Source organism: Aspergillus brunneoviolaceus (assembly GCF_003184695.1).
Source record: "Aspergillus brunneoviolaceus CBS 621.78 unplaced genomic scaffold BO95scaffold_36, whole genome shotgun sequence".
NCBI classification, from domain to species: domain Eukaryota; kingdom Fungi; phylum Ascomycota; class Eurotiomycetes; order Eurotiales; family Aspergillaceae; genus Aspergillus; species Aspergillus brunneoviolaceus.
In genome coordinates, this window is record NW_020290766.1 from 118,920 (window position 1) to 134,171 (window position 15,252).

Sequence of the window (15,252 nt, forward strand, 5' to 3'; positions counted from 1 at the left end):
GCTCCAACGCAGCTCTCAGTTCCCCATCTCTCCCATTCTCACTCTCCCTTTGCCTGCTTTCTCCCCATATACCTACCGAGTTGGCCTAAACTTAATTTATTCTGTCATTGTAATTCCCATCTAATCCTGCCACCATGTCTACCTTGGAAGACCTTGACGACCTCGAGCGTGAAGAGAGAGAGAAGAAGAAGGACCAGGGCGATGGCAACGACCGAAAGCCCGAAGGCGACGGAGATGCTGATATGAACGATGCTGATGCCAAGAAGAAAGAGGAGGAGGATGAACTTCTCGATGATGAGATTCTCTCTTCCAGCACAGCGGATATCGTCAAGAGGCGGCGAATGCTGGAGAACGAACTGCGTATAATGAAGAGCGAATACCAGCGGTTGACACACGAACAGAACACGATGAGGGAGAAGGTCAAAGACAATCAAGAGAAGATCGAGAACAACCGGTATGTTGCAGTCTACGTCGCTATGGGTTCACCTACTGTGTGCGCCGACTCGTGGCGATGGCGGTTCCCTACCCAGGCCTTCTTGCTGACCACAATTCATCTCTCAGGCAACTACCCTACCTTGTCGGAAACGTTGTTGAGCTCTTAGATCTTGATGTCGAAGCTGAAGCCGCCGAGGAAGGAGCTAATATTGATCTCGATGCTACCCGTGTCGGCAAGTCCGCTGTCATTAAGACCTCTACCCGTCAAACCATCTATCTGCCGTTGATCGGTCTTGTTGATCACGAGAAGCTCAAGCCTGGCGATCTCATCGGTGTTAACAAAGACTCATACCTTGTCTTGGACACACTACCAGCTGAGTATGACAACCGGGTTAAGGCCATGGAGGTTGACGAGAAGCCGACGGAGAAGTACACGGACATTGGTGGTTTGGACAAGCAGATTGAGGAGATTGTCGAGGCTATCGTTTGGCCAATGAAGGAAGCCGATCGGTTCAAGAAGCTTGGCATCAAGGCACCGAAGGGTATGTGATTCGTGTGAAATCTGGAGGGCTGGAAGTTATGCCGTACTAACTTGGTTCCAGGTGCTCTGATGTACGGACCCCCCGGTACCGGTAAAACCCTTCTTGCCCGAGCCTGCGCCGCCGAGACGAATGCCACATTCTTGAAGCTTGCCGGTCCTCAGCTGGTACAGATGTTCATCGGTGACGGTGCTAAGCTTGTTCGCGACTGCTTTGCCCTTGCTAAGGAGAAGGCCCCCTCGATCATTTTCATTGACGAGCTGGATGCCGTTGGTACCAAGCGTTTCGACTCCGAGAAGTCCGGTGACCGTGAAGTGCAACGAACCATGTTGGAGCTTCTCAACCAGCTCGACGGTTTTGCCTCCGATGATCGTATCAAGGTCCTCGCGGCCACGAACCGCATTGATGTGCTGGATCCGGCCTTGCTCCGTTCCGGTCGTCTGGACCGCAAGATCGAGTTCCCCTTGCCCAACGAGGAAGCTCGCGCCAACATTCTACAGATCCATTCCCGCAAAATGGCCGTGGATGATGGGGTCAACTGGGCGGAACTGGCTCGCAGTACCGATGAATTCGGAGGTGCGCAGTTGAAGGCTGTATGTGTGGAAGCTGGTATGATTGCTCTTCGTAAGGGCATGAGTAAGGTGGGACACGAGAACTACGTCGATGCCATCTCGGAAGTACAGGCGAAGAAGAAGGACACCAACATGGGAATCTATGTTTAAGAACTTCTTATCTTTTTTGCGTCACGATAAATTCCACGATGTTCCTCTACCTCTTGTATTCTGCCCCAGTAATTACTATGTGATGGCCTCCTGTTCATCAAAGCAGGGCGCTAATCATACGAAGCAAAAATTGCCATTATCAAGCAGCGTCGTCACCACACGCCCTTATTTAAGTCGTAATAGCCACTAACGCTCCAACCTTTCTTGTCCATCTCAACTAGAGAGTGTGTTCCTCTATAAAGCATGTTCTCATCCTCGTTGCATTCTTCCTTGTCGGGGTCCTTCACAGCACTATCCACCCCTGTGTCTCGGCGATATCACCAGGCGGTATCAAAAGGTCAAGATGGACCGGACAGCAGTCGAAATCGCAGTTGTTTCGTTCGGGAGTTTGTTCATCAATACACATAGACTAATAGACGTTCTGGACTAAGGCAAGCTCGATGATACTGGGCGCCGCAAAATCATTGATCCGGGCTCCTCCGCGGCTTTGCTCCGCCTTTAGTTTTTCTGCGGGTCAAGAAAAAGTCCTACTTTCGATCCAGACATCCGGGGATTAAGATCCATCCTTAGTGATTATTTCCCTCGTAAATCTCATTTCACATCATTTTTCACCATGGCGAAGGCACGCACCAAGAAGCGCACCCATGTTCGCGCGACAAATGCCACGGCTGCTGCCAAAGGCGGCGCCTCGTCTATGAGCAAAACACCCAAGTCGATGGTCATTCGAGTTGGCGCTACACAGGTCGGCTCCAGCGTCAGCCAGCTGGTCAAAGATGTGCGGACGATGCTTGAGCCCGATACGGCTGTGCGCTTGAAGGTACGTTAACAATCGGTCGACTTTTCGTAGACGATGGCCAGCAGGGATTGTACAAGATCGACTTCTTTTTGTTTTTACTTGCTAATTGTCACCAGGAACGCAAATCGAACAGACTTCGGGATTTCACAACAATGACCGGCCCTCTGGGCGTGACCCATCTTCTTCTTTTCTCCAAATCCGCCACGGGCAACACGAATCTGCGGTTGGCGCTCACCCCCCGAGGGCCGACCCTGCATTTCAAGGTGGAGAACTACTCTCTGTGCAGAGACGTCGAGAAGTCGTTGAAGCGCCCGCGCGGCGGTGGCCAGGACCACAAGACGCCTCCGCTGCTCGTGATGAACAACTTCAACTCCCCCGGCGCAGACGAGAACTCCAAAGTACCGAAGCGCCTCGAGAGCCTGACCACGACCATTTTCCAATCGCTCTTCCCTCCGATCAACCCCCAAGCTACCCCTCTCACCTCCATCCGTCGTGTCATGCTCCTGAACCGTGAGCTCGCCCCCGAAGGCGAAGAACAGGACTCCTATGTCCTCAATCTCAGACACTATGCCATCACGACGAAGAAGACCGGTATCTCGAAGCGTATCCGTCGTCTCGATCCCAAGGAAATCCGGAACAAGGAGAAGAAGAAGGCCGCCGTGCCGAATCTCGGAAAGCTCGAGGATGCCGCAGACTATCTGCTCGATCCCTCGGCGGCAGGCTACACGTCTGCTAGTGAAACTGAAATGGATACGGACGCGGAGGTGGAGATCGCAGAGAGCACCACCCGGAAGGTTCTCACGAAACGTGAACTGCAGCGGATGAAGGCTGGCGACAAGGAGAAGGCACAGAAGAAGTTGAGCAACGGCCCCGGGGTCGAGAAGCGGGCGGTCAAGCTGGTTGAGCTGGGCCCGCGCATGAAGCTCCGGCTGCAGAAGGTTGAGGAGGGCTTGTGTGAGGGCAGAGTCATGTGGCACGATTTCATCTCGAAGTCTGAGGAGGAAGTCAACAAGCTGGACAAGAGCTGGGATAAGAAGAAGAAGGAGAAGGAGGAGAGAAAGAAGCAACAGCGGGAGAACATTGAGAAGAAGAAGGCCGAGAAGGCCAAAGCCAAGGCCAATGGCAAGGAGGTTGAAGATGATGATGACGAGGACGTTGACATGAGCGATGAAGACTGGCTCAGCGACGATTTCGACGAGGATGATGAGAATGTGGTGCAGGATGAGGATGACGAGGAAGAAGAAGAGGAGGAGGAGGAGGGAGAAGAGGAGGATGGTGACGAGTCTATGGATGAGTAAATCTCCTTTGCCATCCATAAATACGATGTTCTTTGAGTCGTCAGCCATCACGAATATTGGCTGCCACACGGCGCTTCCAGGCTTGCCAGTCCCCTTCACACCCTTACCTTCACCATGCTGGATAGCTTCCAACACGTCTGCGACGTGCCAATGATCCCATGCAAACAATTTCAGCGCATTGCATCACGTCAAATGCTCATGGCCATGCCCCTAGTATGGTGCACCTGAGTTGTTATACATGATGCAGATTTCGACGCATGTGGTCGGCTTGATGGAGAAACGGAGCAGTTGATGGGAAGGAACTCAATTCGTTCGTACATCGAACGCCAGTATTACTATTCATTATTTGTTTGATGGAAAGGAAAAAGTTATGTACCCTATGGTTCGTTAGGAGTTTCAAAATTATACCCACGATTTCTGGTTGCACATGCAGCAGCAAGAGCCCTGGACGAAGTCAAAACAAAGCATTATCAGCATCCTTAGTATCATCAAAAACTACGTAAAGCTCATAACCCATCATCGATACAACAGGAACTTCTCTTTTTCTTTTATGCGTTCATATCATCGAAAGGAAATCTACCGCTTCAACTTCTCATCCACAATCCTCGACACCATCTTCTCCAGCATGCTGAAATCGCCGCCCGCCGACGCAGCCGACCCAGCAAAGTACGCCTGCACGCTCTTCTCCACGTACTTGCCCACGATATCGATCTCGACGTTGACGTAGTCGCCGGGCTTCTTGGCCGCCGTGACGATCTTCTCCTGGGTGTACGCGATGAGCATGACCTCGAAGTAGCCCTCGGCGCCATCCACGACCTTGGTGACCGTCAGGCTGGCGCCGTCCAGCGTGACGTAGCCCTTCTCGACGATGTAGCGCATGATCCCCTGGTCGCGCGGCTGGAAGCGGAACACGAGCGCGTTGCTGTCCGGCGTTACGGAGAGGATCTGCGCGATCGTGTCGACGTGGCCCTGCACGAAGTGCCCGCCCATCCGCGTCTCGCCCAGCACCGCCCGCTCCAGGTTCACCTTCGACCCCGTCTGCAGGGCGCCCAGGTTCGTGCGGCGCAGGGTCTCCGGCGCGACGCCCACTTTGAACCACGTCTTATCGAAGGCGGTCACCGTGAGGCATGTTCCTGTTTTTTTTTAAGAGGGGGTTTTGTGTGAGTCTCGTTTTGTTCTGTGCGGTTTTTGTGTGTTGATGTGTTCAATGCCCCGCGGTGGGAGAAAGGGGGATTGCGACCAGCTAGGACGGTGGGAGGGTGGGGGAGGTGTGTGACGGAGAGAAGAGGGGAACGGGGAAGGAAGAGGGATTCGCAAAGGTGTATGTTCGGTGACGATGATGACGGTGGAAGGAGGGGTGGAGGTGGTTATGTACCATTGACAGCTATGCTATCGCCGAGATGCGCATCGACGAGGATCTCCTCACAATCGGTAATGGTCAGCGAGGTTCCCCCGCCCCCGCTTGACGAGGTATCGAGGGGCTCGAGGGACGAGACCGCTAGAAAGTAAGGGCACCATAGTCAGTTATAGAACGGGCAGTACAGTAGACAGACAGAAACTGACTTCCAATCTTCTCAACAAGACCCGTGAACATGGTGACAGAATGGCAGGGAGTAGACAAACCGAAGCCGGCGGGCGGATCGAGCGGAATTGAAGATCACAGAGAGAAAGTCGCGAAGCGGGAGGAAAGCGGGTTGACCTCGGCTTGGGGGCCGATAAGTTAGTTGGAAGCTGTACTGTACACAGTGCTTGTTCGGTTCCTTGCTTCTGTTCGCCTTTTTATTCTTCCAAGATTGTGGACGACATTTATTTTGACATTTATCTTGCTTTTCAAAACTTTTATCTCCTCCCTCAACCATTGAGAATGAATCCGATAATCTCCTCGAAGGTGCCGCGAGCCTTCATTGCGCGCCGGCCGCTCAACCATACATACCTCTATCTTTCAAGGAGCAACCGATCATGGCGCACTTACTCGACTGCACTTTCAGATGATACCCTGCCTTTGAAAGGCATTAGGGTTCTAGACATGACGAGAGTTCTGGCTGGTGTGGGTATCATGCAATTGACCTTCCACAGGCTTGTGTTGACATCTCATGCAGCCATACTGTACACAAATCCTGGGAGACCTGGGGTATGCTGCCGCTGCTTTCAGTGCTTCACGCCACATACAATACTGACCATATCTGGTCTTCTACAGAGCAGACGTTATTAAGGTAGAACACCCAACACGCGGCGATGACACTCGTGCTTGGGGACCACCATACGCCAAGTACACTGACGGGTCAGAAGGGCCCGGAGAGAGCGCTTACTACTTGGGAGTAAGTCACGCATCAGAAGAAATGCCTGGATGTCAAGCAATTAACATCTGGCTCAGGTGAACCGCAACAAGAAATCCATCGGCTTATCTTTTGCTCATAAATCCGGAGTGAAGATTCTACATCGTCTTGCCAAAGAGTGCGACGTGTTGGTGGAGAACTATCTTCCTGGCAGCCTTAAGAAGTACAACATGGATTACGAGACCCTGAAAGCTATCAACCCCCGACTCATCTACGCTAGTATCACAGGCTACGGCCAGACTGGGCCGTACAGCAACCGCGCCGGGTACGATGTCATGGTCGAGGCCGAGATGGGCCTGATGCACATCACTGGCAGTAGGGAGGGGGAGCCGGTCAAGGTCGGTGTGGCTGTGACGGATTTAACCACTGGTCTTTACACGTCTAATGCCATCATGGCGGCATTGATTGCTCGGGGGCGGACGGGGAAGGGGCAGCATATCGATGCATGCTTGAGCGATTGCCAGGTCGCGACTTTGGCGAACATTGCAAGCTCGGCGCTGATCAGTGGGAAGAAGGACTCTGGCCGGTGGGGGACGGCACACCGTAAGTGTTCGCAGCGAAGTAGTGCTACCTGGATTGTGCGGTCTTACTGATCCCCGCACTGCAAAGCATCCATTGTGCCCTACCGAAGTTACAAAACGCGTGACGGCGATATCCTCTTTGGCGGCGGGAACGACAGGTTGTTCGGCGTTTTATGCGATCGCCTAGGTTATCCGGAATGGAAGACCGATCCCCGGTTTGTCACCAATAGCGACCGAGTGAAACACCGAGAGGAGATTGATGGGTTGATTCAGCAAAGAGTGAAACAAAAGACGACGCAAGAATGGCTGGAGATATTGGAAGGAAGCGGGATGCCGTATGCCGCTGTCAACGACATCCAAGGAACACTAAATCATGCTCACGGTGAGACCATTTTCTCCCAAGCGCTTGTTCGCCTTGAATGACGACTCTGACTCTGGGATATAGTCCAAGCACGAGGTATGGTCACTGAAGTTGATCATCCAGCCTGCGGACCCATCAAGCTGGTGAATACACCGATCAAATATTCTCATGCAACCCCTGGTGTTCGTACGCCGCCTCCGACTCTAGGGCAGCACACTGACGAGATTCTGGCCGAAGTACTCGAGTATGGTAAGGAGGAAATAGCTCAGTTGAAGCAGGCAGGTGTAGTGGCATAGACGTGTTTTGAACTAAGACAAACCGTCGTTGGGCTAGTGGTGAATTACCCTAAGGTGATAAGGGAGGAGTAAGTGTGTGTGGTCCGGTCCGTAAGGAGGGTTCGCCTCTAGAATACATGGTTAGTTTTCGCGCAGCTGTCGGCTGAGCCGCATTGAGATGTAGCTTCGCAAAGCCTTAGAAATGCAAAACACAGTCAGATGCTAATGCCGTCAAAACGACCTGATGGCTGGAGATATTGCAGGCATTGCATCACAAAATATGGGTTGGCAACGAATGCAGTCAGTCGGTGCCTTCCAAGGGCGCGGGGATGAATTCCTAGCGATCACGTGATACTATATAAATCTGGATCCGTTCATGATGGCCTTTTCCTGTTTCACCCGTGGCAGCATTGATACATATCTCGGGCTCATCAAAGAGCACCTTGCCGTTGCAGCGTGAGTGTGCTCGACAGGGCAGATCCGGGGGGATATGTCACAGCAAAATGGGGGTTCTGCCTCCCTGGCGTCTGTAGAGACAGCGCCACCCACCCACGCATTTCTGCGCACTGCCACTACCACTACTTCGGGTACGCATTCATCAGCGCCCTCACTCCAGCCTATCGCTGATTCATCCTCAGCATTCTCCTCGTCGAACACGACCCGATCCTCGAGTACGCCGTCGAGAAGGGTGGAGATACCGCCTCTTTCAGCGGCCACAACCGAGTTACTCGCACGAGTCAATGGAAGTCTAAAGGGCACACAGCAGAGATATGGTAACAAATCCATCGGTTGGAACCCTCCAACTGGAAATCGATTTGTTGGAAACAACTTGAACGGTCCTCGCACAGGCACTATGAGGGCCTCTTCGATTATCATCGAATTGCCTACGGCACCATTCACGTATGCGAACAATGGGGTGCCACCTGCGGCTTCCTCGAGTACTATTACCCGCGGATCTCCTGTGGATCTTCCCCGGGGCCCGAACAATATTACACCTAAACCATCATCAGTGCCTCCACCTGCGGCCTCCCCAAGTATTGCTACCCGGGAATTCCCTGCGGATCCTCCTGGGGGCCTGATCAGTATTGCACCGAGACCATCACCAGTGCCTCCGACTGCACCAACAGATGGAATACCTGAAGTATCATCCAATGGCCCTGTATTAGCGCCGCCGCCGCCGCCACCGCCGCCAGCAGCAGCAGCAGCAGCACCACCGGCGGTGGCATCTTTACCACCATTACAGCCTCGGACAACCGTCTCGAATGCCAAACCTTTATCTACAGCAAGCTCAATTTCTAAGTCTAAAAGGCCCACGACAGGAGGCTCCCGTAACAGGAAGAGTATCACGAATGGAACCAAGAACAAGAAGCGCCGCCGCAACAAGGACAGTGACGAAGAGAGCGTCATCCGGGCCGGTGATTCCAGCAGCGACGAATCCGATGTTGCCCCGACAGCAACCCAGACAAAGTCTGGCCGACAGGTCAACCGACCCTCCTTGTACGTGCCTCCGCCTTCGTTGCCGGCTGCTGCCAAAGAGACAAGCAACTCACTTGAGACGTCGGACAACACGCGTGGTTCCACGGCGGCAACAACTAGGAAACGTAAGCGCGTTCAACGCAAAGCGAAGGATGGTAACATCACTTGTACACGATGCCAGAGGGGCCATAGCCCTCTGACCAACGCGATTGTTTTCTGCGATGAATGCAATGGGGCCTGGCACCAATTATGCCACGATCCTCCCATCAGCGTGGAGGTTGTCACCGTCCAAGAGAAGGAATGGTTCTGTGGGGAATGCAAGCCTGTGCCGATTACCATTGTTCAGCCAACAGTTGTCAGGAGCAATCCGTTCCTTGCGAAAACACAGCCAACCCCTATTTCGACTTCTTCCTTGATAGTCCCTCGAGCTGAAGTAAGCGCGGGGGGCTACTCGGTCGAAGAACGCCGAGGGTTTCTATCGGGCTTGTCGCATGCAACACTTGTTGAGCTTCTTATGAACATATCGGAAGGTAATCGAAACCTGCCAATGTTCCCCGCTAATCTGAAGGACTACCAGTCATCAAACTTCTCAGTCTGTCCTAGCTCGTCAGCCGTGACGAGTACTTCTACTTCCGTTCAAAGAACTGTTCTGCAGACAAATGGCCTGGGGGCCTCTGCGGCCACCTCGGCGGAAGAATCAGCTAGACCACCAACCGCATCTGCACCGGATGTCTCGACTACTTCATCTCACCGAAGGAAATACGAAGAGTCTTCTGATGAAGAACCAGAGTATGAGTTTCAGGAGCATCGTCTATATCCACGCGCCGGCAACGGCTTCCGGCTGCCTGTTGGGCTGGATGACTTGGACATCCTCAGCGAGGATCCTGCTTGTTCAACGTTCAGCTATTCGTTGCATGGGCCTGCTCAAATCCGCGCTCAAATGAAACAGAACGTGCCAATATGGGGCTCGTGAATATGGCTTCTATGTGTATTACTATCATTAGGCCTTTCATCCTTCGCCTTCTGTGTACGATCAATATTCTCTGATAGATATTCTAGATTTGTTCATCCGTTGGGAACGAGACTTTGGGAATAGAGTGCGTGCAATTCACTCAATGCGCCCCGATTTATGATGATCAGACTTCGTTGGTGCTTGTCTTCGCTCTTCGCTCTTACACTGGAGATGCCTCGTTTTTCTACTCAAAGTGAGGCGAGTTCCTTCCTGCAGGATCTCCAGTGTGCCACTCGAACATGATGTGGGATATTAGAAGCAAGGCGAAGAAACATTCAGGCGACCACTCGATATCACACGCCTGCTCATCTTCGCAGGTGGGTCCCAAACAATGCCTGCGATACCATGCCGAGGCCTCATTGCCCCGCAGCCTGTTTCATCGACTTCGTGGAACAGCAGGATATCCGCACAGCTGTCACATTTTAACTCAAGGCCAGTGTCATGTGGTGACAGCCCGATTGCTGCACGAGCGCGTGTCGAGACACATTCATACAAAAGTTCAGCATGCGCCTGGGTTCCAGCTTGATAGATCCCCACCCCCAGGCAAGCTAACAACAGCGGGTCCTCGGAACCCCATGGCGTAAACGCGTTGCCAACATTGTTGATCCCGATCACAGCGTCTAACTTGTGCTTTTCAATCATGTCCACTACGGGCAAAGTCCCTCGCGGTTGATCTGCACTACCTCGGTTCGGGGATGAAGCCATGTATAGATCACTCGTGGGCAGCCCAACGAAACTAACAGGGAGATCATGATCCTTAATTTCTTTCGCAAGCCTCGTCCACTCGTCATGGGTAAACAGGGTGAGCCGCGTACAATGCCCTAGCATAACCCGCTTGGGCGTCGACTGGGCTGACCAGCCCTTTTCTCTGAGTGTACGCAGGACAAACCAGACTAGGGCCTCTGTTGCCGGGTCGAGGTTGTAATCCAGGTGAAAGTCCACGTGTTTGCCGTATTCCAGACCGCGTTCAACGGCCCATTCAATGTTCCGCTTCGCAGCTTCAACGGTCGATTCCACATACGGTGTTGTGCCAATCACATCCACCTGCGGCCGTCGGATTGCCTCTTCCATCAGCCGTCGGTTCTCCTCGCCATGCTCGCCCGAGAATATGGGATCTTGTGCGAAGCTCACTAGCTGGACCGTACAGGCGTTCTTCCATGTCTCCTTGAGAGTGGTGCCAGCGTCCAGGCAAGTGAACCCGACCGTCTGGTCCACTTCCACAAACGCGCGCATCGCCGTGACGCCCGCGGTGACAGCCCCCGCCAGGAGCCATTCTCCACGCTTCAGAAGATCGGCCTGGGTGAACTGTCGCTTGGCTTGGGTGGTGAAGGATAGCGCTTCGGCAAACGAGCCACTGGAGGGGAGGAGATGCGCATACTCGCGCGCGTTGTGGATGTAGGCCTTGTCGAGGTGGATGTGCGGGTGCGTCAATGCGGGGAGGGCGAGTGGTGCGCGGCAAGCTGCGGTATCGGACTCGCCCTTGTGCGGGGTGATCGATTGGATAATGCCTTGGTCGTTGTCAATGGATATGTCCCAGGTCGAGTCTGATCCGGGCAGACGGACGTTCTCGATTATCGGCACCGGCTTCAGAGTTGGTGGTGGCATGGTGTAGAGTGGGTGGGTGAGGAGCGAGGATCGAAATAGTTACAATGTATATTCTCGAGTGACTGTCGCGGCAAGTCGCAGAATGGCTGTGTAGACTACCTCGGTTATAGAAATTCACGTTCACACTTTAAGACAAGTCAGTTGCCTGACAAAGAGTCGATATTGTCTTGCGAATAAGAAGATTCTCGCAATATGTAGTAGTTAGCTTGCGATTGTCAAACAATCCACAACCCAAGAGCAGCAGCCCCACCAGCCCACCCACCAGCTTATCGTCCCCCGATTGCAGTTGCAGCGCACCCGGGCCAGTTCTCCTACCTTCTTCTTCGGGGGCTTGCTACATTTCCTCACAACTACAATTGCGCGCGTCGCAGCCACATCCAACGGACAGAGCCTGCTCAGCTGTACATCAAGGTACTGTACCTTCATATAGCTGCAGTGCTATGTCCCTACTCCCTAGACCCAGTTGTCCACAAAGCTAACCCAACCAATCAAGCATCCCAGCCCCAGCCCTCGGCGCTTCCACCATCATCCATCTCATCTCAGCAATCGATCATGAACACGCCGCGCTAACAAGACTACTTACTTCCTCCCTTAAACCCTTCCCCAGCAACCCATCACCCAAACCACCTAATCCAAAGAAAAATTCTCACCCAACAATGTCCGACCCCAAACCACAACCCCAACCACCACGCCGTATCCTAACAACCCCCAACCCCAACTCCAACCCCAAGATCCCTTCCCCCTCCTCCGACCAAAATACCCAAACCCGTCCGCACGCGATAACCCTGGACCTACTCCTCACCGTCCTCTCGCGCACGCTCTTCCACCCCTTCATCGCCTGGATCCTCGTGCTCTGCCTCCGCGCCCAAGCCACGCCCTACACCGCGCCGGCGTTCCTCGTCGCCACGGGGTACGCGATATTCCTTTCCGCTCTGAATGTGTTGCAGAGCGTGAACGACCGGTTCGCGTACGGGGAGCCCCGGCGCGTGGATCTGAGTGAGGAGGTGGTTGTGATCACGGGCGGGGCGAGCGGGTTGGGGTTGTTGATTGCGAGGATCTATGGGTTGAGGGGGGTGAGTGTGGCGGTGTTGGATGTGAAGGGGGCGGAGGAGGTGGAGGGGATGATGGAGGGGATGGATGATGCCGTGGGGTATTATCGATGTGATGTTGGGGATCGCGGGGCGTTGGAGGAGACGGTGCGGAGGGTGGAGATGGAGGTATGTTTTTTTTCTCTCTCTTTTTCTTCCTACGTATGAATGTGTGGAAGGGGGTGAGGGTGGGCTATACATGCTCTACGAGGGTGGTATTGGTTTTGCTGACATGTTGTTTTTTTTTTTCTTTCTTGTTTTCTAGCTGGGAACTCCGACAGTACTGGTTCATTGTGCGGCCGCTCGTATCAACGGTCAATCGCTCCGAGATGTCCCCGCGGAAGCGTTCCAGAAAACCATCCGGACCAACTTGCTCGCGGCCTTCCATGCCTACCAGGTCTTCCTGCCGCGGATGCTGTCCGCCGCCACGGGCGGGACCATCGTCACCGTCAGTTCGGTTCTGGGCCAGCTGTGCGCGGCGGGGCTGGCGGACTACTCGGCCAGTAAAGCCGGGCTGAGCGCCGTGCATCGCACGCTGGAAGCGGAGCTCCGCGCGTCCGGTGACGATGACAAGGTGAAGATGATCCTCGTGGAGCCCGGGCAGATCTCCACGCCACTTTTCCAATCGGTCCAGACGCCCAACCGCTTCTTTGCGCCCGTCCTCGAGCCGGTCCACGTCGCGCAGGAGATCGTGTCCGCGATCGACAGCGGGAGAGGCGCTGTGATCCGACTGCCCACCTTTGCGATGCTGGTCAACTGGTATGCCGTGATGCCGGCAGGCCTGCAACGCTTGGCGCGGTATATGAGTGGGATCGACAGCGCCGTCGCGCAAGCCTCCTTGCCTCAGAAGAACCCGCCAGCCACCAGTGCGCCGCTGACTGAACAACCACAACAGCAGTGCGAGCCGCTTTGCGTAGACAAAGACTGATGTAATGATGGGGCGGAGGGATCGGACAGTCATAGATGAATATTTCAAGGATGTGGAACCAGCCACGCGATGTATATAATCAAGACAGATTCTTCCACTCAGGCGAGAGCGCAGAGCATAAGACTGCCCAGACAATGTCCCAAGGCGAGCAAGGACCCAGGAGAAAGCGCAAGATATATGATGGAGCCCGATCTACTGCTCCCTGGCTAGGATCATCTTCTCGCGCTCGCTCTGTCTCTTCTTCAGGTTCTCCTTCTTGGTGTGCTTCCGGACGTTCTCCTCGCGTCTCTTGATCGCGTTCAATTCCTCTCTCTTGATCTCGCGGGCCTTCTTGATCGGCTTGGGGACGTGGCGCTGGCGCCTGATTCTCTTGATGTCGGGCATGTGCTGGTATCTCTGGATCAAAGCTTGGTCGTACTCGAGCTTGGTTCGCTGACGGGCACTCTTGATGCCACTGCGATCGGAAGCATTGGCACGCCACAGGCGAACGTTTCCGTCGTCGGAGCCCGACAGGATGTACTTGTTGTCGGGGGTGAACTTGGCAGAGAAGACACTGCACGAAGATGTTAGTGAAAAAAGTCAAAAGAACCAAGACATGGGGTGTGTGTGTGTGTTAACGTACCGTTGCATGCGCTGTGTGTGGTAGATGTCGCGAGAGTGGCCGGTGGCCCGGTTCCACAAGCGCACCGTCTTGTCGTAGGAGGCCGTGACCAGCTCCTGACCAGTCGGGCTGAAATCCACATCCATCACAGCAGCAACGTGATCTTTGAGAACGTTCAATGCGCGGTCCATCTTCCTCATGTCGAAGAGGTAGACGTTGTGGTCCTCATTCGCCACGGCAAAGTTGAACGCTTCCATTGGGTTCCAAGAAATCGCGTTCGACGCCAGGCGGAGAGTCATCTTCGCGAGAGGCGACGAGGTGCGCAGGTCGTACATGATGATAGAGCGATCGATACCGGTAGAGCCGATAATGGAGGTTTCTGTCTGGTTGAAGGCAATCGAGGTGATCGTGTCCACGTTCGTAGGCCAGTGAAGGGTCTGAGACGGCGTGGAGGAGGGGCGAGAGAGATCGTAGATCGAGATTTGGGACGACGCGGCAGCGAAGTGGGGGAGATCACGGTGATGCGTGACGGAAGTGAATGCACCCTGCCCAAGATAGGTGGCTAGTGGCGGGGCCTCGGAGGAAGAGTTATATGGGTCAAAGAGTTTGACGGTCTTGTCGCTGGCGCAAGAAAGCAGCTTCCGGTCGGGGGTCCAGCATACACCCTTGACAATATTGTCATGCGCCTGAGTCTCCCACACTTCTCCCTGCGTAGTCAAATCCCAGACCTTGATCACACCATCACCGCTGCCACTGGCGAACCGTTCCAAAGAGCCTGGATCCTTGGCCAATGTGTACACACCGTCCACATGACCGTCGCCCAGTTGGCCCAAGAAGGGCGCAGCAAACAGACGCTCTAGTTTGGTAGCATTCAGAGCACGAGTGTATTCTCGGGCGCGCTCAAAAGGATGCTGTGCCGGGTCGAGGTTTCGAGGCTGTCGAACGACAGCACTTCCCGGAGCCTGCTGAGAGGAGGTGGGACGAGAAAGAGCTTTGATTTTCTGTAGGGTGTATGTTAGTGACTGTCCGATTGAGAGATATAGCAATCCAAACCAGGAATACTCACCATGGCGCTCTCACAGATTCCTTGGGACCGAAACGTGAAAAAGAGAAATTCGAGTCGGACATAAAATTTCTGGGAATCTTTTTTCCATCGGCGGGCGGGTTAAGGCCGATTGTGGTTGGCTCGCCAAGCCGCGGGCGGTGAGAGCGGCAGCTGCAGCTCGGCCTGCGAGTGACGATAGCCAAACCTGTAAGCT

At 54.1% G+C, this 15,252-nt stretch overlaps 8 protein-coding genes across 8 annotated transcripts; 5 read left to right on the plus strand and 3 right to left on the minus strand.

Annotated features, from left to right (window-relative positions):
- Positions 1-14: 14 nt before the first annotated feature.
- On the plus strand, positions 15-1,747 carry BO95DRAFT_443086 (proteasome regulatory particle base subunit RPT5). Its single transcript, XM_025586590.1, has 3 exons — positions 15-454; positions 562-977; positions 1,038-1,747. The coding sequence occupies exons 1-3, from the start codon at positions 135-137 to the stop codon at positions 1,694-1,696; spliced, it is 1,395 nt and encodes a 464-aa protein (XP_025441945.1). The 5' UTR covers positions 15-134; the 3' UTR covers positions 1,697-1,747.
- Positions 1,748-2,309: 562 nt separating this feature from the next.
- On the plus strand, positions 2,310-3,790 carry BO95DRAFT_414243 (Brix domain-containing protein; the record flags this gene model as incomplete). The annotated part of the gene is made up of 2 exons (XM_025584308.1): positions 2,310-2,513; positions 2,609-3,790. The coding sequence occupies 2 exons, from the start codon at positions 2,310-2,312 to the stop codon at positions 3,788-3,790; spliced, it is 1,386 nt and encodes a 461-aa protein (XP_025441946.1).
- A 576-nt stretch (positions 3,791-4,366) lies between these two features.
- BO95DRAFT_514664 (riboflavin synthase) lies at positions 4,367-5,560 on the minus strand (the record flags this gene model as incomplete). Its single annotated transcript, XM_025591693.1, has 3 exons — positions 5,354-5,560; positions 5,166-5,288; positions 4,367-4,923 (listed from the first exon to the last, which is right to left on the minus strand). Exons 1-3 carry the CDS (start codon positions 5,382-5,384, stop codon positions 4,367-4,369), a joined length of 711 nt encoding a protein of 236 aa, XP_025441947.1. The 5' UTR covers positions 5,385-5,560.
- A 2-nt stretch (positions 5,561-5,562) lies between these two features.
- Positions 5,563-7,495, plus strand: BO95DRAFT_443089 (CaiB/BaiF CoA transferase family protein). Its single transcript, XM_025586591.1, has 6 exons — positions 5,563-5,837; positions 5,890-5,921; positions 5,988-6,108; positions 6,165-6,669; positions 6,736-7,029; positions 7,093-7,495. Exons 1-6 carry the CDS (start codon positions 5,655-5,657, stop codon positions 7,302-7,304), a joined length of 1,347 nt encoding a protein of 448 aa, XP_025441948.1. The 5' UTR covers positions 5,563-5,654; the 3' UTR covers positions 7,305-7,495.
- An 87-nt stretch (positions 7,496-7,582) lies between these two features.
- Positions 7,583-9,878, plus strand: BO95DRAFT_140732 (phf1/phf2 family PHD finger domain-containing protein). The gene has a single exon (XM_025580579.1). It carries the CDS (start codon positions 7,774-7,776, stop codon positions 9,730-9,732), a length of 1,959 nt encoding a protein of 652 aa, XP_025441949.1. The 5' UTR covers positions 7,583-7,773; the 3' UTR covers positions 9,733-9,878.
- BO95DRAFT_443094 (putative zinc metallopeptidase) lies at positions 9,788-11,557 on the minus strand. Its single transcript, XM_025586592.1, has one exon. The coding sequence runs from the start codon at positions 11,374-11,376 to the stop codon at positions 10,024-10,026; it is 1,353 nt and encodes a 450-aa protein (XP_025441950.1). The 5' UTR covers positions 11,377-11,557; the 3' UTR covers positions 9,788-10,023.
- Positions 11,558-11,709: 152 nt separating this feature from the next.
- Positions 11,710-13,488, plus strand: BO95DRAFT_140917 (short-chain dehydrogenase/reductase family protein). The gene is made up of 3 exons (XM_025580581.1): positions 11,710-11,787; positions 11,878-12,593; positions 12,730-13,488. The coding sequence occupies exons 2-3, from the start codon at positions 12,033-12,035 to the stop codon at positions 13,390-13,392; spliced, it is 1,224 nt and encodes a 407-aa protein (XP_025441951.1). The 5' UTR covers positions 11,710-11,787; positions 11,878-12,032; the 3' UTR covers positions 13,393-13,488.
- A 96-nt stretch (positions 13,489-13,584) lies between these two features.
- Positions 13,585-15,062, minus strand: BO95DRAFT_432122 (rRNA-processing protein SOF1; the record flags this gene model as incomplete). The annotated part of the gene is made up of 3 exons (XM_025585040.1): positions 13,585-13,945; positions 14,015-14,994; positions 15,060-15,062. The coding sequence occupies 3 exons, from the start codon at positions 15,060-15,062 to the stop codon at positions 13,585-13,587; spliced, it is 1,344 nt and encodes a 447-aa protein (XP_025441952.1).
- Positions 15,063-15,252: the final 190 nt, after the last annotated feature.